General features: G+C 44.7%; 1 protein-coding gene across 1 annotated transcript; it reads left to right on the top strand.

The window, feature by feature from the left end:
* The first annotated feature begins 3,016 nt into the window (after positions 1 to 3,016).
* LOC146590396 (uncharacterized) lies at positions 3,017 to 17,407 on the top strand. Its single transcript, XM_085314603.1, has 7 exons — positions 3,017 to 3,151; positions 8,788 to 8,880; positions 11,943 to 12,165; positions 12,247 to 12,396; positions 14,320 to 14,457; positions 16,281 to 16,410; positions 17,239 to 17,407. Exons 1-7 carry the CDS (start codon positions 3,017 to 3,019, stop codon positions 17,405 to 17,407), a joined length of 1,038 nt encoding a protein of 345 aa, XP_085170729.1.
* Positions 17,408 to 23,766: the final 6,359 nt, after the last annotated feature.

Raw genomic sequence — 23,766 nt, 5'->3', positions numbered from 1 at the left:
ACATTAAACATATCTCTCTGGATGCCCAGTTTGTACACACTGGTGTGTGTACACTACTGCATTAAACTGGCCCATCATGGGCCTCACTGGTGACCTGCAGTAGTCTATGCAGTTAAATTATGAGCCTGGCATGTCTTCTGGATAACAGCACTTTCCCATGCCCAGGCTATATGTTGTTCTTAATAGGCAGTTTCCATGGGACCGGTCTGCTCTGGAGAGTGCTGGTGTAGGTGCCAGAATGTGAGCTGTGCACTCAGTTGAGCTCAGGCCCAAAGAGCAGCCCCCATGTTTTTGTTATTGTTGTTGGGGGTGTTGTTTGTTTTTTGCATAGATCTAGCTACTGTGAGCAGACAACATAAAACCATTTATAACTTCTGCGTTCATCAATGGGAAATCTAGAGAAATACAAAATTTCCCAATATTTTGATGGTAAATTGACTACACATCTAGGAGAAAAACTGGACATACTGGGATTCTCTAGAAATTCAGACTGGTCACCTAGGTAGGAAGGACAGGCAAGGGTGGATGGAGAGAAAAAGTATAAAAGAAAGAAATGCCTTGAAATCTGCTTCTGGGGTGTTGCTATTGTTATCAGTGCTAGGAGTTAGCTCACAGACTGCAGAAAGTAAATGTCTCATTGGGAGGAGGTCCCTGAAAATATTACAGGTGAAATCCTGGCCCTGTTCCAGTCACTGGAAGTCACCAGGAAGTTTTGTTAATGCCTTCATTAGGGCACTGCTGCCTCCTGCATTTCATTCATAAAAGGAATCTTCCCAGCTCTTGTGTCATTACAGCATCCTCCGTCTGTCATCGAGACGGGCTCTGTGAGTGAGGGACGAGTGGGTTCATCCTTCTTCCTCTAAATGCTTCATGAGCCGCTCCCTTGAAAATTGTAAATAAAGGCCGCTAGGGATAGCTTTTCTGCTTGACCCCTCACCTGAAATGAAAATAAAGGTGGCTGAATTTCATCCTGAAGCAGAGCTCCTTCATGGGATCACTCTTTCTCTTAGCTGTTGACAGTTACCTGCCAAGCCCCAAGGTTACCTTTGATTTCACTGTAATGACATCCCAGTACTTAGGATGGCTCTGGGCCTGTAATCCTCTCTGAAGCCTTAGCCAATTTATGGGGTAACCTGAGACCAGGTTCTCGCTTCCCCATGATGTCGCCTCTTGTTAACACTCACCGAAGGTATCAACAAACTGAAGCTCTCTGCAGTAATGTGGAGACTGCCTTCCAAATGCARGTTTATTTTATTGAATGTGCAAAGACTTGACAAATATTCACACACATACCTGCTTTAAATCTCTGCTTTTAGAGGGTAACTGCTTGTGCTTGCCACATGAAACTGTGTAATTTTATTTCCTCAATGTGTGCTGATAAAGCAAATGCTTTGCTAGGAATAAACAGGCAGAGCTCCAAGGAGCTGTTACGAGCAGAATGGGGATTCAGTAATGTGGGATTTATTCAGTTTTGCCACAGATTTTCTGTGATTTGCAGCTTATTTTGTCTCTGAGTGCTTCATCTTTAAAATCCCTAAAGTCGAAGTCCTTTATCTGTCTTGGGTATTTAGACTGTAGGTTCTTCAGGGCCAGGGCTTTCTTGTTTGCATAACACCTATAGTATCTCTCCATTCTCTGATCTCTAGAGGACCTACTTGTGCCTGAATAATACAGTTACAGAAGAGCAGTCTCAGTTTCAATGCAGTGAATGATACTGGAATTAGGGGAGGACACGGGTCCTGGTTCCTGCTCCCTAACATGCATGAGCTGGCTCTTCTAAATGAAATCTTAGGGCAGATGATTTACACAGGGGCGGAAGTAGGAGGAGACTTCTAGGGGAAAGCAAACACTTGAAACTTCAAGGTGGGATGAGTTTGGTGGCACACTTCTCTAATGACCATCGGATCCAGGAGGTACCCACTTCCTAAGCACAGATCAAAGACAAAAGGTGACTTTTGAAATGACATGCAACCACCTCTTGCATTACTTAAATTCTCTCCTCCTGCTAGTGTTTGATCTCACTTTACTTTTGCTGTCACCTGTAAGCAGGTGGTTGCTTTATTCTCCCCGACAAGTTTGAATCAGCTGAACAGCTAATAGCCACAATGGGAAAATCTCCTGGTTGTGGGCCCAATCCAAACCGTGGTGCAATAAACAGAAGGGCTARATAAAGTGACTTTGAATGGTCATTTTCTTGCCAAACTTAAGAAATTGATGTGATTGTATTGTGAGGTGAGACTGTACAAGGAAAGTTAAGCCAGCTGAATTCCAATAGTTCTTCCAGAGATGTGAGTTGAGGATTTTCCATGGCATGCAGTAAACATACAATCCTCCTGTATTCATTGCTAGCGATGCCTAGTGCTAGTTATTTGGGCTCTCGGCCATATGTGGTGGCTTCAACAATTGTTGATGAAAATGTCAGACCCTTGGTCACTGTGAGACCTGTGACTAATATGATTTCAGGTGGCAGGCATAAGTCAAGCCAATGCCATATTGTAACTGGAATTACCTTCAATCAGGAGCTTCCTCAAGGCTTGGGTTGCTCGTATGTGCTGCTCTGGTATGTCCTATTATTCCGGCATGGCCGTAACTCACAGTGCTGCTCTGCAATACCTGTGTGAGCCTATCTCTAGTTTTAACCTTCTTCTTCCAAGGAGAAAGAGTAGTAGAATTTACCTAGCAGGCAAGCTCTTAACAAAGCCTTGGATATCTGATACACATAATGGTCCCAGAGGCATGTTTACTTTGGACTGACTGACTGAGTGAAAACCATTTTGGAAGGGCTTTTTCACCTCCAGCGACTTAACCTAACGAGGAGAAAAGTGATGTGGTTAAAGGGCTATTTAAACAACAGCATTAGTGAGCAGATTTAAGTTCTCTAACAATACATATATGTATTTGCCTTACACAGGTGCATAAATATACATTGATTTGTATCACAGGATACAGAATGCTCTCACATAGACAATGACGAGATTCTTGCAGTCCTCTGCTGACGGATGCTTTTGGGGGGACTATGAACAAACATCTGATTGTCTTAAGAGGCTACAGCAGAATTGGGCATCACTCCCGGGTTCACCAGCTGCCCTCATCTTCTGCGGAGAGTGGAGCATCTGTGCAACAAGAAGTTGGACTTTCAGGACTCAGCCCAGTAAGTGATGTAGGCGTCTGGAAGAGAACTACAAGTGCCTCAAATTTAGGCTGAAGGGCACTAGTTATTTCTGTCAGAGGGTGCCATAAATGCCCCTCACCAATTTACCAAGAAAACTGGAGAAACACATTAAATAAACCCTATGAGGAACCCTCCCCTGTTGGACTGCTGCACTCCTACAAAAGTTCATGTTTTTAGACCCAAATGGGTGACTGACCTCATGCTGACAGAACAGGCTGTCAACACTTGTCCCTTGAAGAAGATTCTCCTCTTTGTGCTTTATCTGCTTGTGGTGTTAACGTGAATGGAGATTCCCCTCACAGATTACGCTCGGCCTCTTTCACGTGATGGGGGTCCTACTTACCAATCGCTTTCCTCTTTCAACATCCACACTGGGGCAATGAATCTTATTCCCTGCTCAAAGAGCTGGGCTGACAGGGAGGTATGTCCTCCTTGAAATGTTTTYCTGAATTAAATTGTTAATAGCTGAGTATTTTTGATGGTTCTACAGAATGCTGCCAATATCTGGTGCAGCACCTTGCACAAGAGCAATACAGGCACTCCTGCCATTTTGCAAGTAGAAAAAGATGGCAAACAGAGGAAGTTAAGGCCAAATTTAGATAAAATTTGTCTCTGAGCCAAGTCCTGTATGTTACTGCAGTCCTACTGAAGCTATGAGATCAGCTTTCAGGAGGTGTATAGAGGCACCTCAAAGCACAGGGAATTGGGATGTCAGAAAGCAGCTGCACAGATTATGTTYAGAGATCTCATTGTTTTATGCTAGAATTAAACTTAACTCTATTTTAAACTCTTCACATCTAATATTAAAGGATCTGAACTCAACAGTCATACACTCAACCCCTTTGGAAATTCTCCCAAGATGCTGTTTAAACATGTAATCACCTGCCTTTGAAAATCTGATCCTGAGTTGTACACTTGTAATTTTCTTACATCTCTGCACGTAAATGGTCTGAAGAGGTGAAAAACACTAACACTCTCTGAAAACCTCTCTGAAAGTTTGGGGTGATCGGTGCCTTGATAAATGGGGGCACTTCCATTTAGGTTCCTGGTTTAGGATCCTGACCCTGGAAATCTCAATCATCATTGCTCTGGAGTATTATGAGAATAAACTAATTCATAGTAGTTTTCTCCTGCAGCTGTTTTGTAAAGCACTGTTGGTCTTCAGACTTCATTTCTCTCTTTCAGCTCTGCAGTCAGCTCTCTGGAGGAGAAGCTGTGCAGGAAAGAGCAAGAAAGCTGCAACACAGAGAGATAGGTGGTTGCTCGACCTCTCTCTGCTGGTGCTTCTTGTGCACAGCCCATACTAAGCATTGTGCACAGGAGTGCCAGGGAGGGATCTGATGCGCTGAAGTATCCTTCTGCCAAGCTTCATCAGTCCTGAAGGCTTGGAGAAATCTGGAACCATTGCAGAGAATTCTTAGGAGGAAAGGTAACAGCACTAGAGACAACACTAGAATGTGAAGGAAGTTTAAAAAATGTTCATATATATAAAAATGCTAAAAAAATGGCATATGGTTGGTTCACCTTTTTCTCTGAGTTAGCAACAAGGAGGCAGACAAGCTCTCTCAAAAGTAGAGGAAGATATGAGCTAGGATTTTGGTTCAACCTGTTTCTAATTGGGATTACGTTGGCAGTTGTCAGCCTCATCATTTGGAAGAAGAAATAGGAAGGTAAACAGCACTAGCAGGCTGCTCCTGAATGAACTATGCTGGCAAAATGCCTTTTAATTTTCCTGTGAGCTGTGCCTATGAGAAGATGGAAGAATCAAGCCTTCATCAAGGAAGATTAGGATTTGAAGCCAGATTTTGGAAATTGTCTCCTATCTCAGTAATGAATCAGACACCCTAGATGAAATTCATATCCTCCTGAATAAGCAGTTTGTTTTCTGAGCTTAGCTGAGGCAAGATTTCACCCCTAACTTCAAACATATCCAAACACTGGTGTGCTTGCAACTTGGAGTTAGTTATCAATATTACATCCTAAAACTATATTTCATTTTTATTAGTCTTCTAGGCCCTGATTCTATTTCCACTGTAACTGATGGGAGTTCAAGGTGGCAGGACTGTTCCTCCTTTACCATGCTGCTTTACAGAAAGCCTGGATTTTAAAAGCAAGTCTTCTTAAATTATGTAATTCCTGATAATTTAAGAGTGCAGACTTAGTTTCATTTACACTAGAAATATGATCCATTTTCCCTRCCCTGGAAGGAAGACACTCTCAAGGGCTTACTGATATTTGTGTGTTTGACTTTAAGGCAGAAGTTTGTTCCTAATTAATTGAATAAGTGGTTTAATCCCTGGCCTGAGGGCTTCCCATAGAGCATTAGCTCTATTAAGAAGGAAATGGAGTGTAATCCCTTTAATATAAGCACAGGAGAACATGAGAGTTTCACATTTCTGCAAATAATTTCTTTCCTTGTTGCATCGTTTATTCTAATATTCATTTGCATAAAATACAGTGGGGAGCCAAGGGCTTCTCATTCTGCTTGACTTCAGTGGCAGGGTATTAGCAGCCCATGACTCTAATGCCAGCGCATTAGCATCCCAAGGCTTCGTGTGTGTGCTGGTATGTAACAGAGTGCAAAGAGAAATAACTCTAGTAATTTCGTTCATTGTGATGGGCCTGTGAACCTGGATCCATGACCAGATCTCCTCTGTATCCAGTGCTATACAAACTCAGAACCAAAGGGAAGTTTCTGCCCTCATTAGAGTCAGAAAACCCTCAGAAATAAGCTCATGAAGTTTCACATAGATACCTCTCCACACCCTCCAGCAGAAATTGTCTGACTGATCCAAATAAAAAGTTTCGTTTTAATTGTTCTTTAGTAAACTCAGCCAGGATCCTGAAACCAAGACGACATCTTTTGGACTCATGTGGCATCACTGTCATTTATTAGTTGCATTAGTATAGTAACAGAGAATTGAGTTTCTGAACTGATTTCCAGACTTAGATGTAGCTACAGAAACTGGACTCTTGACTGAGATTCAGTGGACTGAAGACAGGCTTTCTGAGAAGGCAGTTCATTTCATCCCAAACTACATATCTACACCGGTCAAAGGAATCAGTCTAAACAAGCTAGGGAGCCTGGAATGATTATTTAAAAGGGAGATGTCCTCTCTGTAGACATCTAAAATTAGGTGAAATTAGTCTTGGATGAGATGGATCCCAAACTTGGTTAATGCTTGATGGTTTTTTTTGAAGAGTAAGTACTGCCATGAAGGTCTAGTCTGGCAGACACTCATCTGTGTGACAGAAGACTAAATCTGAGCATCCTCTGCTATGTTATTTTGCAAGTCATCAGAGGCTCTTAGGAAGGATAAGGAGATGTCTGGATAGGACAGGTCAGGTGTATTCAGACACCCTCCAAAGCTGAACAGAGATCCCTGCCTGCCTGCCTTCTGCAGTTTGTTTTGCACTCCTCCAGGTAGTGAGGTGAGGAGGCTGTTTTACTCTGCTCCCCACAGCACATGCACAAAGTGGGTCTCACTGGAGGGTCTTCTGAGGGCTCACCAGAGAAAAGGGCCTGCAGGCTTTGTCCCTGAACTGGCCACGTGTCCTCGGCATGGCTGGTGGCAGCTGAAAGAGTAGGGAGCAGGTCCCAGGCAATGTGACTGTGGGGACACTTGTGGCTTCTCCTCTGAGGAAACCTCACCCTGCACCCTCACAAAGGTCCCCTTGCCCCATCAAGGCTGCTGGGGTTCTGGAGCCCAGGTGTCTCACAAAGGGCAGGAGATTTTTCCCCTCCCTGGAAACTCTGCAGCTGTGTAGAGACTGGATCACTCCGCTACACAGGTACTGAGGCTCTCACCTCTTCTGCCCTGGGAGGGAGATCGCCCTGASAGTCCAGACCTTAAGGTCACCCCATAGGGCCAGCTCTGCCCTGAGGTGCACAGCTTTGTAGGTGCTCCTTGCTGGACTAGATGGGTCCCTTTGCATTGCTAAAGTTGGATGAAGTTGTTCATACTCTAACCACCAATTTGGGCTGCACAGAAGTCCTACAGCTCCCAGCTGTAGGTACTTCTCACCAGTACCCATTCCATGTCACTTGGTCCCTTGTCTCAGAAGGGGCTATGGGAAGGGGCTATATAGAAGAAAGGAATTTGTTTGCTGGTTAACTGAATGACTTCTGTTTCAGGTTTCTGGTTCAGCATGGTGGACGCGATGAGGAAAATAGCCCTGTCAAAGGTGAAGCACAAGAGGGGCTCTCTTCCTTGCCAACATTTGAGTAATGGATTTGCAGTGCCTGACAGGCTGGGAAGATAATAGCATCTGGTGACAACAGGCTTGTGGTGGCCAAAGGCAGCCTCTCACCTGGGAGGCAGCAGTGGAAGAGAAAAGAGTGAAATGTTAGAAAAAATGGAATGAGTATATAAAATATATTCTTGACCATAATGGATAGCATTGGTAGCAAGGCACAAGAAATCTTTCCTAAGATGCCTTGTACTGGTACAGTTACTGATTCCTTTTTTTCTCAGCGGATGGTTTAAATACTTCAAGGTTGTCTGAAAAACTGAAGTTCTGTATTTTCCTTTGAAAGTGTTAGGCCAGGAAAAGCTGAGAACTGGTCTTTGGCAGAGTGAGTTTGTGGCGCTTCAGTGGTTTTCAGGCCCCTCTGCCTTGCAAAAGCAGATGGTAGGGGTGAGTCCCCTGGTCTCAGAACTCCCCGCAYGAGGCATGGGAGTGCAAACTTGTGCTTTGGCTGGCCAGGCCGGTTCCTGCAGGGTGGACATGCCTGGACAGTATGTTTGTGTGGCAGGGGTGACAGCAGTAACACCTTCAGTTACYGCACAGGTTGTGCCATAGCTCCTCTCTCAGAGCCCTCTGCAATGTGTTTAAAAGTTAGCACATTTTATACTTTAACATAAGAACAGCTATCTTGGCTTAGCCCRAAGGCTCATCTCACCTGATTTCCTGTCTCCGGATGCGGCTCGTAGTGGATGCCAAAGGAGGGGCATAGGAAACAAGGCAAAATGCCTCTTCCCTAAAATCCTCGCTCTGTTTGCAGCAGTTTGTGCTGCAGTGATTTTGAGCATTAAGGCTGGTGCCACTGTGCTTAGTAGCCCTTGGTAGAGTTTTCATCCATAATTTCTCCAATCACTTTGTAGAATAAGTATTGACATTAGTGAGCACTTAACTTTAAATATGTGACAAGTACAAGGGAGATATTGCTGAAATGTGAGACTGGAGCACATGCTTATTTAACTCGAGTGACACTGGACCTCAGCAGCTGATCAAACTATTTCAGGAGCTTTATCTTAGCGCTCTGCCCAGGGGTGAGCATTGGTGGCTATCAGGGTTGGCTGGAGAAAGGCAGGAGGAAGGTATTTTTGCAAGAGTCACCCAGGACTATAAGAACCCCAAAGCCCATTACCAAAAGAGTAGGGGGACCTTCCTGCCCAGCCTGCTTGGGGCTACACTGAGCAAGGAGTTGTCTCTGTTGCACTGACCCCACCTGGCCCAGGGAATAGACGCTGGACCAAAAGGAGCAGCCTGTCATCTCCTGAGCTCTGAGGAAGCAGTGCTTGTATTACCAYCTTCGAAGGCTTCCCCCCAAGCCCTAGCAGGAGGCATCTGTGTAAATAACAGCTACGCTGGTTTCCTGTCTCTTGTTTCAGGCACCTGTGTCACTGGACATGTACAGGAGTTCATACATGACAGACTACAAACGTCACAAGGAGTACCAGCCACCCACCGAGGAGTACTTGCGGGTACAGTCGGTTTTTCCTTGCACGGCTCCATGGCCGTGGTGCAGGCTGCCCCACGGGGCTCCATTYCCTCTTGTGGCCATGGGCAGCTGGGAACCAGAGTCACATCCCAGCAGGTCCACTGCCGCCTGCATGAGCAGAGTGGGAGCCCTGCCTCGGTCCTTGCTGCTGATGACCCACCAGTGGGTCATGTCAGGCACAAATCCCCTAGCTTGTGTTGGGGCGTCCCTTCTGGAGGAAATCYTCCTCGTACCCTCCAGTAAAGCCACTTTGGGCAGGCAGTGCTAATTACACTCATTAAATCAGGGCACTAATGACTGCTTGCTGAACCAGGGCCTAAGCCTTGGAGTCTTATTGCTTCCTCTGGGCTGATGGAATGAGTCAGGATTAGGCCCATCCTGATATTGCCGTGGGAGGTGGGGGGGTGTTTGTGATGGAGATGTCTCCTTACCCTGACACAGGCCTGAGAAGACTTATGTAGGGAATGTTATGTTTTTTTTAAATCTCCTTGCAGGGAGAGCGACCCCCTGAGCTATTTAATCTGATTTGCCTCGCTCCGCCTGGCCTGGCCTAATTGCTTGTGGCAGCCCAGTTGGGACAGCTGCGGTTTGCACTGGGCCACTGGGGAGAAGTAGCAGGGGGGATGTTCAGTTGCTAAAGTGGCTTGATCTGTCCTACRCTCATAAGAGAGGAAAAAAGTTCAGGCTTGGGGGAAAACGACAGAGAAATCATTGTGTGAAAGTGCCTGGTGGGGCAGAGAGGAGAAGCTGTCTGAGCGGGAGGGGTGACGTTAACCCTGGAGGGGCCTCGGTAATAAACCACATCATTAATCCAGCACAAGCATGACCCAGGCTCCTGGCTACCCGTGCCTTCCTCTCATCTGAAGCAGCCTCAGGAGCCCTCTCCTGTGTTCCCTTCTCCCTCCTGCTTCTTCCCTCACTGTCAGCTCCCCTCCCTCTGCCCTCTGGGAAGAGTTACCGCTGCCAGCAACATTCATTAACATTCCCTGCTCTGGGCTCCCGCTGTTCTCGGAGGCTGGCGAGTGGTTTGCAGGAAGCCCAAGCCTTAGGTGGCTGTTCTGCTTCCAAGCTGCTGACTTAGAGGGCAGGGTTTTTTTAACCCCCTGCCTGCTGGAGTGCAAGCCAGGGCCAGTGTGGAGGGAGAAGAATTCCTGTTTTCTGAGCTGCACACCTAAACTTTTTTTTTTTTTCAGGCTTTTTTTTGGTTTCACTGTTTTATTTTTATTTTTATTTTGTAAAAGGCCTTTAAGGCTACATTCTCTTTGTGGAGGTCCTGACCTGTGTCCTGGCTGGCTTGGGAGATAAAGAGGGAGGAAGCATCTGGTATATGTTTGATTTCATTGGGTTGCAGCTCTCTTTGGCTCTTTATTGATCCTTTATTAAATCTAAAGGCCTATAAAAAAAAGTTGTCTTACTGAGTAGTTTACTGATGAGGTATTCAGGAGATTCAGATTTCTTTCTTAGACTCACAAGGTATTTTTTAAGAGGATAGAATCACTTCGGTATTTTCCGATGTGAAAATTTGAATTGTTGCCCTCTCCCAAAGAGGAAGTTGGAGAGTTCCTTAACCAGAGAGTTTCTACTATCTGGTGAGCTGTATCCACCATGAGCCTCTGGAGGCTCTTATTCTCTTGGGAGATTTGTCATTATGAGCCCTTTCTGTCCTTAAATGAGGAAGCCCCCCAGTACAGGTAGTTCCCAGAGCTCTGCAACACCGAGTTTCCCTGTTGTAAGTGTGTTTAAGGAGAAGTCAGCTTGGGCTGAAGTGATATGGAAGGGGAAAGCCCTGGGGGATGTTGATCTTGAGGGACAAACAGAAACCCGTGCAAGTCCAAAACAATGTCATGGAGGAGCTGAGGAGCAAACGCAATGAGGACAGTCGCTGAGCAACTTTGCTAACTTCATGGGTCTGGGAATGCTCACAGCAGGAATGTCCTTGACTTGGCCCTTAAAAGGAAGCAATTTACTCTTGACAGCTGCAGTATGCAGTTTAAAAGATTCTGAAACCAACTGACTCCCAAGAGCAACCATACTAGCAGCCACATTGGTCTTTCTCTTTGTGCCAGGATTGATTCTCTCCCCTCTGCTGGTATAATTAGCTGCATTCATAATCTTGGTTGCCATTCCTTCATCTCCAGTGGCTGAAGGGCTCAAATACTGCAGTCAGGTCATTGCAGCATTATATGCCTTCAAACATCTATCTGGTCTATCTATTTGTCAGGAACATACTCATTAAGGAAAGTTAAGTAAGTAGGCTATTTTTGCCTGTAACTTGATGTTCTAATCCATGACATGAGAATATGGAGGTGGTTTAGCAGAGGCTTCATGGCTGTCTATGACAGTGGAAAGAAGATGGCCAAAATGGTAGTTTATTTCCTAACAACATGCCACCAGTGAGAAAATCCTGGTGTGAAATCTATTGTGGGTTAAGATTTGCACTCTGGGCTTGCTCCTTGGTTATTACAGGTAGATCTCTGTGTCCACATGGTGCCCAGCAGAGTCCCTGAATCAGATAGCTCCATGCTGGCTCAAAGAATGGCACTTCAGCTTGCTTTACTTCAACACCCTGAGGGTGTTGCAGGTACAGCAGAGTCTGGGCATAGCAGGCTGGACAGAAGAAGGTGGGGGAAAGAAGAGGCCTAAGTGTGTGTCTCCACACAGTGCAGAGCATGCCCAGCCCAAACCATCTGTCTCAGCTGCCTCTGGAGCAATATCCCAGCTGATGCTGAGCTACCAAGTCATCTGTTTCCTACCAGGTTTCATAAACTGCCTGAGATAGGGGCACAGCTTGCAGAGCTGTTCTCCTGGTGTTGGACCCCGCAGAGTGTGTGAGTGGAGATGGTTCAGGGGAACACTGCTTGGGTGCAAAGTGACACAGCCCAAGGAGTCATAAAAAGGACAGAAAGAAGAAGCTTTGATGCCCTATGCATTTTAATGATACAGTTATGGAGCTGCTTTATGGCTGTTGGGTCCTTGGTCTCACTGATACCACCAAAATCCATGTTTTTCTGTGGGCAGATAGTGTTGTGTTTGATGCTGCTGTAGGAACTGGTATCCTACCTTACTGCATCTCCACTGACATATGACTTCCTTCTGCAGAAGCTAAAATTTGCAGACTCCCAGCTAAAAGCCAAGGAGTTTGCAGTGCCTCAAGAGCAGCGGTTTATGAACTACTGGGACAATGTGGTCAGAGAGGGAAGAGAAGTCATCCCAGGACCATGCAGTAAAGTGAACAGACATACTGACATGCCAGAGAAGAAGCAGGAAGGTAGCTCCTCCAGTCCTGAGTCATTCCAGCAGRCCGAAAAAGAGCAGAGGAAGTACCTCAATTCAGTCCTTTCCAAAGCAGAAAGCTACCTACCAAAATACTACCCTGTCACGGAGGCAACGGCAACTCAGGAGGAGAAACTGGAGAGGCCACAGACTCTCACTAAGCCAGAAAATGAGCTTTCTTATTCCCAGTATCTTCCAGCTGCTGTTCAAACTCCTGGAACAGAAGGTAATTTCCACGTTGTTGGCACTGTTTGCTAGTGAACAGCTGACTAGCCCTATCTTGCTACCTAAGGGGCTGTCTGCATGGTCGTTTGCCAGCTGAGCGCCCTTTGCTCATGGACTGAGCTGGCTGGACACAAGCAGATTCCAAACTCCAGACAAAGCATTAGCACAGGGCTATGCCCAGCAAAGATTAGCAGCCTGAGCACAGCACCCTTTTGACACGAATATGCAGCTTTCAGGCCAGCTAAAAGGRCAGGCATAGTGAGTTTGAATTTGCCTTCAGAAAACTCTGCAAACCCACTCTTGGTGCATAAAGAGCCCCTGCTACCAAAGTATCTGCACTACTGTCTTTAGGGTTTTTATCTTCACAGCTCCTTTGTGAAACAGGAAGACACAGTCAACCCCATGTTGGAGGTGGGGAACAGAAAGAGCTCAGAGAGGCAAAGGGACTCCACAGTTGAGCTCTAGTTACTTTGGTTTTGGTGTTCAAGATACTGGAACAAACCAACAGCCCTTAATGTCCATCTGTCAGAGCTACTTGCCTTGGCAGTAAATGCAGAAGGAAATGACTGTTAGCAAGGCCTCATCTGAACTCCATTTCACTATCTGCTTATGTAGATTAAAATGCTGATGGAATTTTGTACTAGGATTTCAGGATAACAAAGTTAGTGATTACGAAACATCACCCAACCCTGCCCAACCTTCTCAAAGCAGCTGAGATCTTCCTCTGAGCTCCTGCATGAAAGGGAAGAGGGCAGTGGAAACAATACAATTTCCTTCTTGCTCATGAAGCAGCTAACTCAAGGTCCTTGTTGTTTTATTATGGTAGAAGCTGTAAAATAGAGTTGGAGCCATTTGTTGTTTTCCATGGGTTTTCAAAATTTTGATCTTGGTTTCCATCATTACCGTGCACAGGAGCAGCCATGAATTTTGTTGCTGTTCTTAGGCATGGAAACTCAGCAATGAGGCTTTTTATGCACCAAGTTACTCTAAGGGTTTCTTCTTTTTCCCTCCTGCTCCATTGCCTTTCCTGGTGATGACCTGCCTGCTCTTCTGTGTGTCAAACTGTGTTTAGCTGCAAACTGTGACCTGGCAAAGCCTTGGTCAGACACAACGTCCTGGCTCAGTTTGGTGGGGAGTCCTGCTGGGAGTCCCTTTCTCTCAGCAGTGCTCCAGGACCACAGAGGAGGACATGAGACAGGGATGTTCTCTCTGTTCCCTGAGTTCATCTCTGGAGATTATCATCTCAGCTCCCTTCATGATCATTGGAGAGAAATGCCACAGCCTTTGGCATTGTACTATARCCTTAAGCTACAGTAGCCATTAAGCTACTGTAGCTTAAGTGCCCCATGGAAGATGAGAAGAATTAAACCCAGGCAGAGTTTTTCTCTCTCCACAAACTGGAAGTCTGAACAAGCAGCCCTGATGGAGATGTCTCCATTTGGGTAAGTGATTTCTTCACTTAACATCTGAGAGCTTTGAGCATCTCCTTGCCAAGCCCATCTGAGGCTGTCTAGTGCTGAGACAACTACTGTGAGCTTTTCCCTTCCTCTACCCTGTCTAGCTCAGCAGTGTAGTATTCTCTGCAAAGTCTTTCCCTTTTATATACTATCTTCTTGCAAAGGGTCTCAGCTCCTTTTAATGCTCCAGTGCAACACAGAGACGGAATGGCTCCTACCTTTCACAAAGCTAGCTGTATGCACTTGCTTAGCATCACTATATATCTTTCCCTCACTGGTTTCATGAACTAAATCAATTCAGAATTGATACAACAGCAAGGCTCTGCTGAAGTGAATGGGTCTCCCCTGATTTATGCCAGCTGATGCTCCAAATTACTGTTAGCGTACACCTGCCCAAGGGTAGGATTTGGGTGAGTAATTGATAGTCCTCCCAGTCTAATGTGCTCTCTTCTTCTTCAATCTCTCAGGTATATTGCTGTGCAAGCAGGAGCTGGCTCAGGGCTGGGCTACCTACCAGCAATTCATTTTGGAGACATGTCGGGCAAGGCAATTTAAGGCTCAACAAAACAAGAGCATGGTCTTGGGTTCATCTGTCTTTGGGGAAGGTCAGTTRATGGAGGCTCTGCCTCACATAGATGACTTATGGCCTTTGGTTTGGCTTTGGGCTTTTGAAGTGAATGCAGGCTGACAAAGTTGAAGGGCAAGTGAATGAGATAGGAAAGGTCCTTGGAACCAGGTTTGGTGGGAAGGTTACTGCCATGTGCTCAATGGGCAACCGTCACTGGGTTTGTACTTCTCACGCAGCTTTGCATATCCAGAATTTCACAAGGGTAGCCTGGTCAGACGAGGCCGAGGTCTAGTCCTCAGAGGCTTCATCCTCCATACGGCCACTGCAGTCCATACCAATGCCTATAGATGGTGCCCTAGAAATGCCAGGCTCTATTTACCAGGCATGATGAAGACCACTGGAGATGGCATGAAGGTTTCTGACTGAACATCCACTTCTTGGAGAGAGTGTGGCTTAAATTCTCATCTGGAGACTGAGCTGCATGATCCCAAATGGGTGAGCAGTCCCCACGACCATCTACCTGTCAGTGGGGAGAAGAAAGGCAGAAAACAACTATCTTTTTCCAGAGAAGATTGGAGCATTCTACGTGATGCTTCCTTCTTCCCAGTTTCCATATGGGCCACACAATGAAGCACGGTCCTGCTCAGTGTGACCTGTGTGGAAATTATGGCGCAGCATGGAAACTATTGCTGCTACTGCTCGTTCAGTTAGCATTAACTGCATGACGTAGATGTAGAGAAGTGGATACCTATGAAATATCTGTAATCTCAGTATTACTGAAAACAAAAAATCTTAATAATGACTCATTACATGATCATATTAAAATACGCAAAAAGAYTGAAACATTTGGAATCTGCAGTTCTTTGTCTATCTCCCTTGTTTTCTTGTGAGAGATAGTGACACGTTTTTCCACAGACAGATCTGTTCAGTCAGAAGGTTGCATACACAGGCTATACAGGTGGGACATCCCTGTAGAAAAAGATAGGAGACAATGTCACTTCAAACCAGCTCCCATGAGGATTTTAGGTGAAGAGGACAGAACTGATGTGACAGTCCTCATTTGTGGGGTCTCTTCTCCAGTRTGTATCCCCTCTGCCTGCTGAGATCTTCCCTTAGTACTTTGACAGGAGGGCTGAGATGTTGCCCTGTTACCAGCTTTATATCGTATCTGCACTAGTGCCAGCCCTTCAGCAGCAGTCTTTCAGCCTATAGTCCAGTAACAATGGGTGTTCCACAAACTCATGGCAAACCATTTTTTTTTTGGGGGGGGGATCACTTACACATATATTTCCACACAAATGGAGGAATAAAGCCCTAAGTGAATRTTTAGCATTTAGCCTAGTATTTTGGCTTGTTGTCCATGTATACTCTTGTGGCAACATTGCACAAGATGGTCAGTGGATTTCTTTTTTCTCTGAAAAGATTCAGTGGGCCCTGGAACTCTTTCCTTGTTTAGTCCTTGATTAAATAAAGCAGAGGCACATTGCTTTGGCGTGATAAAAGAGAAAATCCAGAGGACAGGAGAAAATATATAGCTGCTGACAAGTCAATGTCAATAACGGAAAAACTTAAGATATCATTTCCAGATCTGCTTTGYATGACTTACCATCAACTTAAAAGGCTATAGAAAATAAGGACTCGGTAATCTTGTCTAAAAGGMCTTGTCTAGACCAGGGAACCACTTCTTGCATTTCCTGTTGTGGCTAACTCTGGTTACATTTCAATAATGGTAGCTACAACRGGAGAGCTGAAAGCATTAACAGCTAATGAAGCTGAGAGAAAGGGGAAYAGACAGACTGCTGCATACAGAAGATAGAGACTTGAAAAAACYTTTCAATTATTTGAACTCTCTTTTACTAGAATGCTTTGACCTTGACCGCAGAAGTGTCTACAACACAGATTTCCAGCCCTTGCCTGGAGTCCATGATGGATACTGTAAAGCAAATAGGACTCTCTCACACATTTTTGCTGAAGATGAGTGCTTTAACCAGTAAGGGAGAGCAGGGCTAGGGGAGAGGGCGGGTGCTGGCAGTGGGGATATGTACATTTTGGAACTGTACGGGATCAGAAAGTGTTTCTCAAGTGTATTTCTTCTTGTCCATGTTATGCAAGGAGCTCAAATGAATTCCCTCAGGGTCAAATCCTTTCACAAGAATTGTTTAGTCTTTTCTTGAAAATTTTTTGGTGAGGTTGATATAAGCTGGGAAACTTTTCCCTCCTAGGGGATATATTCTCTGATATATCCCTTTTCCCTTGGAAAGAAGGAGTCAAGCCCTTATTGGACTGGTGGAGGGAGATGTCTCTCAACACTGCAGCACCCATCTCTCCCTGGGAAAGGGCACGCTCAAATTAGGGCAGGAACTCTTTGCAATGTGATTCATCTGCACACTATGAGCAAACAGGCATCAACTGCTCCTGAGCTCTCATTTCTCACTGGAAAGGCAATTCCTCCCTGCTGCATCATTCCGTTCCCTCCCGCTAACACACACATATTTCAGATTTGCATTGAAGTCTCGATTTTGATCTATGATCTTGGAGTTATGTGTGGGCTGGAGACGAAGTTTTTGTAATGGTTGATCTGGGTGGGAGATTGGTCCCAATGACAGCCATGTGTGTGGCAGCATCCATGCTGTTCCTGATGGAGACTGTTCTCAGTSTCTCCCATGCCATCTGCATGTGCTTTTGTTTGCACTGCCCAGTTTCATGGCTGAGTGGCCTGCTGCTGCCAAGACAGAGGCAGATCCCCGTCCTGGTGTCCAGTTATGCCAAGCAAAGGATGCAGATCCCCTTCTTATCCCCCTCTCCATGTTCTTCGCAGGAACTACTGGGTATCAGAGTATGAAGACAACTACAGTGTTTTCTTGCAGAGGCTGAACCGGTCATCTCAGATCCCTGCTGTGGGGCTGTGTTCGGCCATACAGCCAATCTCATGTCTGCCCCACAGCCTGTCCTCTCAGAAAGTGATTGCAGTGGACACAGCCCAGTGATAGGTGCTACAGCTGTCCATGGTAAGTGCTGAGATAATCCATGAGGTTGCCGCTTCTGTGTTGAAAGCTGAGTCCCTGGCAATCATGACATTGTAATTTTTTGTATCTTTGTTTTGTACAAGCAACTGTGAGACCTGATCTAAAATAATAAGAGCTTCACTACAGGAATTTTGTTCTGAATAGCAACAGGCTTATTATCTGGAGTACTAAAGTGACTTTCCAATCATTTTCCGTAATGGGATCTTTTATCCTGATGCCTAAGACACTATRCTGTTACAAGACAATCACTATATTGTGATGGGATGAGAGGTGACAGATTGCAATATAGAAAACTTCAGTTAGATACTAGGAAAATATTTTTAATTATGAAAGTGGTCAAACACTGACTTGGGGGCCAAAGAGGTGGTGGAATCTCATGGAGATGTGCAGAAGTTGACTAAACAATGCCCTGAACAACCTCATCCAAATTAGCCCTGTCCCAGCAGGATAGAGCAGAAGACCTCCACAGATCTCTTGGTCTACATTATTCTCTCATTTTCTGATTCATTTTTAGGATGTGTTGCCCACACTATTCAGTGATTACAGCTCTGTGGCTCTCCAAATTATCTGTGTGATATTGTCTATGGGAGACCCTGGAAGCCTGGAAGCCCTTTATGTTCCAAACCCACCACTGTGGCTTTAGAATATTTGTGAAGCGCTCAGCAGAGACCCTTTCACATGCATTTTCATTAAAATCTCCCAAGAACGCTAGCTCTTAACAGTATTAGAAAAATACTCTTTTGTACAAGGCAGTCCATGGAGCTAAAATCACTCAAGCAGTTTCAATTCATGTACTCTAAATAAAATTTGCCAATAAACTTCATCTTCCATCAAGAAGTAGTTTGTGTTAGTAGCATTGCTTTAATGCACTCTCTTGAAAGCCTGGTGTGCTCACAGGGAAGGAAATATCTGTGTTATCCAGGGCAGCTGGGTTGGTACCTTGCAGAGCTCTTTGCCTTCTTTGTATCTAACATCTTCTAGGGTTTGGCCACCAATTTCTACTAATGACTGTTAAGCCATAATCGATTCCCTCTGTCTTCCTTCCTGAGTTAAGGGAGATTTCTAGGGATTTCTACAGGGAGCAAGGCTGCTGCCTGCCTGAAGATGGCATTGCAGAGCTGCTTATCCCAAGGCTGGCTGCAAAGCCCAGCGCTGGAAAGGACTGATGTCCCAGGGGTGCTGATCCCAAAGGAGCCTGCCAGGCATATCGCAGCCTTCCTGCTTAGCTGTGTGACCTTCCTGCTGTCTGTTTCCATATACTCTGCAAATGTTTCATCCCATTACCACTTACCTGCAGTAAATGTTGCAATTAACTTGCTGCAGGACCTTAGGAAAATCATGTGCACAGCTGTTTCACTGCAGGAGGAGAAAGCTTGGGAGATTTAGAAACACGACATCTGGCAAGGCCAATCTCAAAGCAAATAAGATTGGGAGGTAAAAGGATTCTAGCTGCTGCAAAGCTGCCCCGTCTTCGCATTCTGGGATGAGATGTTGATCACAGTCTGTGGCACTTTGGGTATTATAGGTTATTTCCACTATACCTAAAGATAGTGGAGTAGTGTAAACAGGTGTGAGAGTCATTGGAAACATGGTTAGAAAACTGAGAATAACTTGAAGCCAGGCTGGTTGCAAAGGCTGTAGCATTTGGAGGACAGAATGAAACTGCATTTAACTTTAAAATGGGGAAAAAGTAAGACTTGCCTACCTCAGGGGATCCTGAGGATACAGAGATGTTTGATTTCTTCAGAGAATATGACCATGAGAACAGAAATATTCTTAAGGGGGTATGCACTTTTACAGCAATTAAAATGAATCTCATTGCCTGACTGGTTGGTTTCTCTTGTGAAAGAATGCCATTAACCTACCTCCCTATGCTGAAGACAGACTCTTCCAGCAGATTTTGAGATTGCTCCATTGCACCAGTTTGTTATGCTGACAGAGACTGTGTGTCTAGGTGTGTTTAGGGCACATATACAAGGTAATTTCAAGTAATCTTCACCAGGAACAAATATGTTGTTAAATGCTAATCAAAATAGGCAACCAAGAAGGAAACAAACGGATGAATCAGAAGATATGTTAATGATGCACTAATAAAGATACTCGATCAGACATACTAATGCTGGATTTGCTAACGTGGTCCTTAACAATGTGCCACAGAGAAGGAGTGAAGCTGCTGATATTGAGGATAATTTGTCCTTCCTGGATGTTTTGTCAGTACACTCACTTAAACTCTTTCCAGCTTTGGAGACCAGGCTTTCAAAACCTGCACATCCACGTTGCAGGGCCAGCACACCACTTGCCTGCAGTGAGTGGGGACCAGGCTGGACACCAGCATTCAGCAGGGCACCAGTCTGTAGCATGGCTGGTGGGGTCTCATCTTCCCATCCAGATCTACTCCTCCTCTTGTAGGAGCTCTTCAAGGCAGAGCCAATTGCTTTCTGGGTGAGAAATGCAGAACTGCTGATTCAGCCACAGCCCTGCCAGGATCCTGCCTATTGCATCCTCAGGTTCTACCATTTGTCTTATTTTCTCTCATACCCTTGTCTTTCCAGGCTTACTTACATAAAAACTTTCATCAGCCCTTACTGATACTGGCCTGTCTGATTTTGGCAGTGATTTCTGTTAATGTTTTTTTTTTTTTTTTCCCACTTCCTGCTATGTAAACCAAGATGGCTCCAAGCCAGCTCAGGCGCACAAATGGGTAGGCAGTGGTTATCACAGTGTGACGTGTGACTTCAGCAAGCTCTCATACTGCTCCAGGGAATAATTACTATTTTGTGGGGGACATTCAGGCTGCATGCAAATATATTCAAATTACAGAAGGGAGCCAGCCACATAGACCACTTCTTTTTTCTCTCTGGTGCTCCTTTTGATGTTCCCATTACAGGATGGATGGAGCCTCTTCATGTGAATGATAYAGGCTTAAAATCAAAGAGCACTGGGGTTGAAAAGAAGTGAAAAGCTCTAGCTAATACTGGAATTACCTCAGCACAGCCTTTCAGTCCTTTTTCTGCATAACCTGAAATAGCTGCCTGTGCTTTCAGCACCAGACAACACTAGCTATGATCTCAACAGGATTCAGAAAGGGATGAGACATTTGTATGTGGAACATCAAGCTTTACACTACCAACAAGAGAAAAAACAGCACAGAGAAACAAGCTGGATGTGAGTCAAACCGTGGCTAATAGAGATTGGGAGCTGTCTCCAGGAGCATATTACCTTGTTACTGCTGCAGTAGCTGAGTATTTCGCCAAAACATTTGGTCCTGGCCTCTGTCCAAAATAAGGGAACATGCCTAGATGGAGGCTGATCTGATTCACCAGAGCAGTTCTCCAGTAGGAAACACACTGAAGCTGTGAGAGTGAAACCAGTTCAAATCCAAGCGATAGCATCCACAGAACAGTCAGAAATCAGACTTAGTTGGTCCCATCACATGATGCAGCAACATAATGCAGCAAATTTTGTGGGTTTTCTCTCCAGGGCATGACCCCCAAAAACTAAGTTTTAGTTAAGGTGAAAATGAYGCTTTCTCTGTGAGTGCCATCTCCTGGGTGGGAGGGGAAATTCTCAGCCAGGAGGTGCAACATGTGGTCCAAACACTCGCTTGGTCACTGGCTATGCAGGCTTACTCATTTAGCAACTGTTCCTGTGAGTACAGCAGCAGGATACCATACAGTGCCTCTTCCCAAGAACTGCTGAATACGTTTCTTCCGTAAGACACACAATAGGGAGGTCTGAACTAGGAAAAGGGCGCTCTGGATTTATTTGCTGTCATCACGATGAATGTCCAAGTGGCTGTAGCGTGCAGCACTGAAAGTCCGACAGTGCCACAGACGTGCTGTAGTAGATGCAGTAGCCAATTTGTGGCRTTATTTTACTCCTCATCAATGGGGTCAGACAAGATATTGTACCATGGATATAGGCTTTTCCCATGTTATTGCTTACATTACCTTTCTAGGGGAACCCCAAGCAACTCTTCAACAATATCCGCGCAATTCTGCAGCTTCTGGGGTGTATTTTCTTTCTTGTCATCCTACTGTCTAAGTTGTGCAGGGTCTRGGGAGGGTAAGGAAGTGAAGGAAGGCAGCCTAACACTGGACAAACAAATTAGAAAATGAGAGACAGCCACTGAAACCTGTTAACGCTTATTTTCCATGCCACTGGTCTCTGCATTCTTCCTTGTCTTGTAGGTCTCTTTAGTTTGGTGTTTCTTATTTTCAGAGACATGCCAATTCTTGCCTGAGGGGAAACACTCATTCCAGCCTTGTTCACTGAGACTGGGCTTGCACTAGGATAGAGTTTTCATCACAAAACTGCTTTCTTTCAAATCACTTGTATTACTGTATTTCTGTATTACCATTGCAACAAGTGGCACCCATCAGCCTGGCAAATCTGTCTAGGTGAACACCAGTCCCTATGCAGTGGGCTCCAGGTCAAAATCCACTTCTTTGCCCCCTTTCATGGTGGGCTGCGTCTTCTGGGCAAGGGGCTCCTTTGATCCACAGAGAGGAACAGATCTCCCTCTGATGACCAGGAGGAGATGAAAAAAGGGTACGAAATGAGCCTGGGCCAAGAAATTATCGAGAATAAATCAACACAAAGAAGAAGGTTCTTGTTGCAGGCTGGTGGGGAGACTGGAGACTGCTGTCACCACCATATTCTGTATGGGTTAATCTGGAATACCCAACTGACCTGGCTAGTCCAGTTAAATAAAGATATATCTGATAATTTWCATAGGATTTATTGAAGAAAAGTGAATGCAGCTTATAAATACATCCAGGCTGACATAATACTGATGATAAAACTTTTCTGATGCGGAGACCAACTGCCTTTCTCAATATCTTCTACATAAATATCTTGGGTAAAAGAGGACAGAGGACTTGAAAGTCAAGAGATTCAAGAACAAAGGAAGGTGATTTATTCTAGAGASAAAAACTCCTTGCTGACAGTAATCTCCTTTCCAGCCCCAAAAACACATTCGGATCCAAGGCCCATTTGTTCTGGCTCAGTGAGTTCAGTGAAAGATGAATCTGGCCCAAGAGTGAAGTTGGAAAAATGTGTATTTCTTTTAGACCAAGATTCCATCTTTGATTTTGTCTTAGTATTTTCCAGCATGGAAGAACACTGAACTCTGAACTTACAAGGATTATCCAGTTTATGAAAGATCTTTATGTTATTTTAGTGTATCCTTTAAGGGAGAATTTACTCAAAAATATCAAATTTAATTTAATAATGATTTTTTTTTACTTTGGGGCTTTTTAGCTCYCATTGCAGTTATCTCTCTAGATGTTAAAGGTGTAAAATCTCCTTATTGAATAACTTAATTGAAAGAGAACCTAATTATATGCCTATAGCCATGCTGGTMATCACCTACTTTCACCACTAGGTGACCAAACAGTCAGATGTTTTCATTGGTGTTTCTCCAACTTGCATGGGAACAAGCAGAAACCCCATTGCAATTGTCCCATAAAAGCTTCATTGGAGGAGTGTGGTTAGGAAGAACTAATGGTTTGTGACAGAACAGTCATAAAATTGCAGAAGTATTTCTGCAAATATAATCAGAAGCTGAATTTAACCCAGCACAGCCAAAATATTGTTGTTTGGAATCTCGTTGGTATAATATGCAATTCACAAAAGAACCTGCAGTACCACTCCTTTAACACCTATACTGTTTGTTCTCCAAAATGTTTTGTTCTCTGAAAGCCACCATTTCCTGGAAGGCTTTAAGGATGTCAGAACTTCTGTAATATATGTGATCCTCAGCCCCATCACTGAGCAAACAATTTTCCTCCTCTGTTCTAAGAAAATTCTTCCCGTAGGCTCAGCACAATGCAGCAATTATGCAATAAATTGTTCAGCATGTGCTTAATTTTAGTCTTAAAAACAGACCCGCTGCCTGATGTGGTAATTAATAGTTTGAGCACAACAACCTTGAGCATGTCAGTATTCACACTGTCTTTAATGGGCTGAAAAAAGCAGCGTTCCCATGGATCACTGAAGAGAAGTGCTTTCATAAAGGGGACTTCACCAATGCACCGTATTTGATCTCTTAATTACAATCCATGTGCTTAAGTTAATGATTCTTAAGAGCTTTGTCAGAGCAGGTTCTTCACTTAATGTTTCATAAAATAACAATTATGGTGAGGTTTGGAAATGCCCTTTCTCAGCGGAAGCTGATGTAGCAAGAGTTAGTGACATGGAAATGCCGTATGTTGCCACCGGGTTTCCACCTTAAGTCCTACCYGTTGCTCAGCCGCAGCAGAAAGTATAAGCACAAGCAAAGCACCAAACTGGTCAATTAACGTATTTCAGCAAAATTA

The sequence above is a fragment of the Rhea americana genome, unplaced genomic scaffold (assembly GCF_003343005.1).
Source record: "Rhea americana isolate MKP2758 unplaced genomic scaffold, rheAme1 scaffold_41, whole genome shotgun sequence".
NCBI lineage: Eukaryota > Metazoa > Chordata > Aves > Rheiformes > Rheidae > Rhea > Rhea americana.
This window is presented reverse-complemented; position numbering and strand designations above follow the sequence as displayed.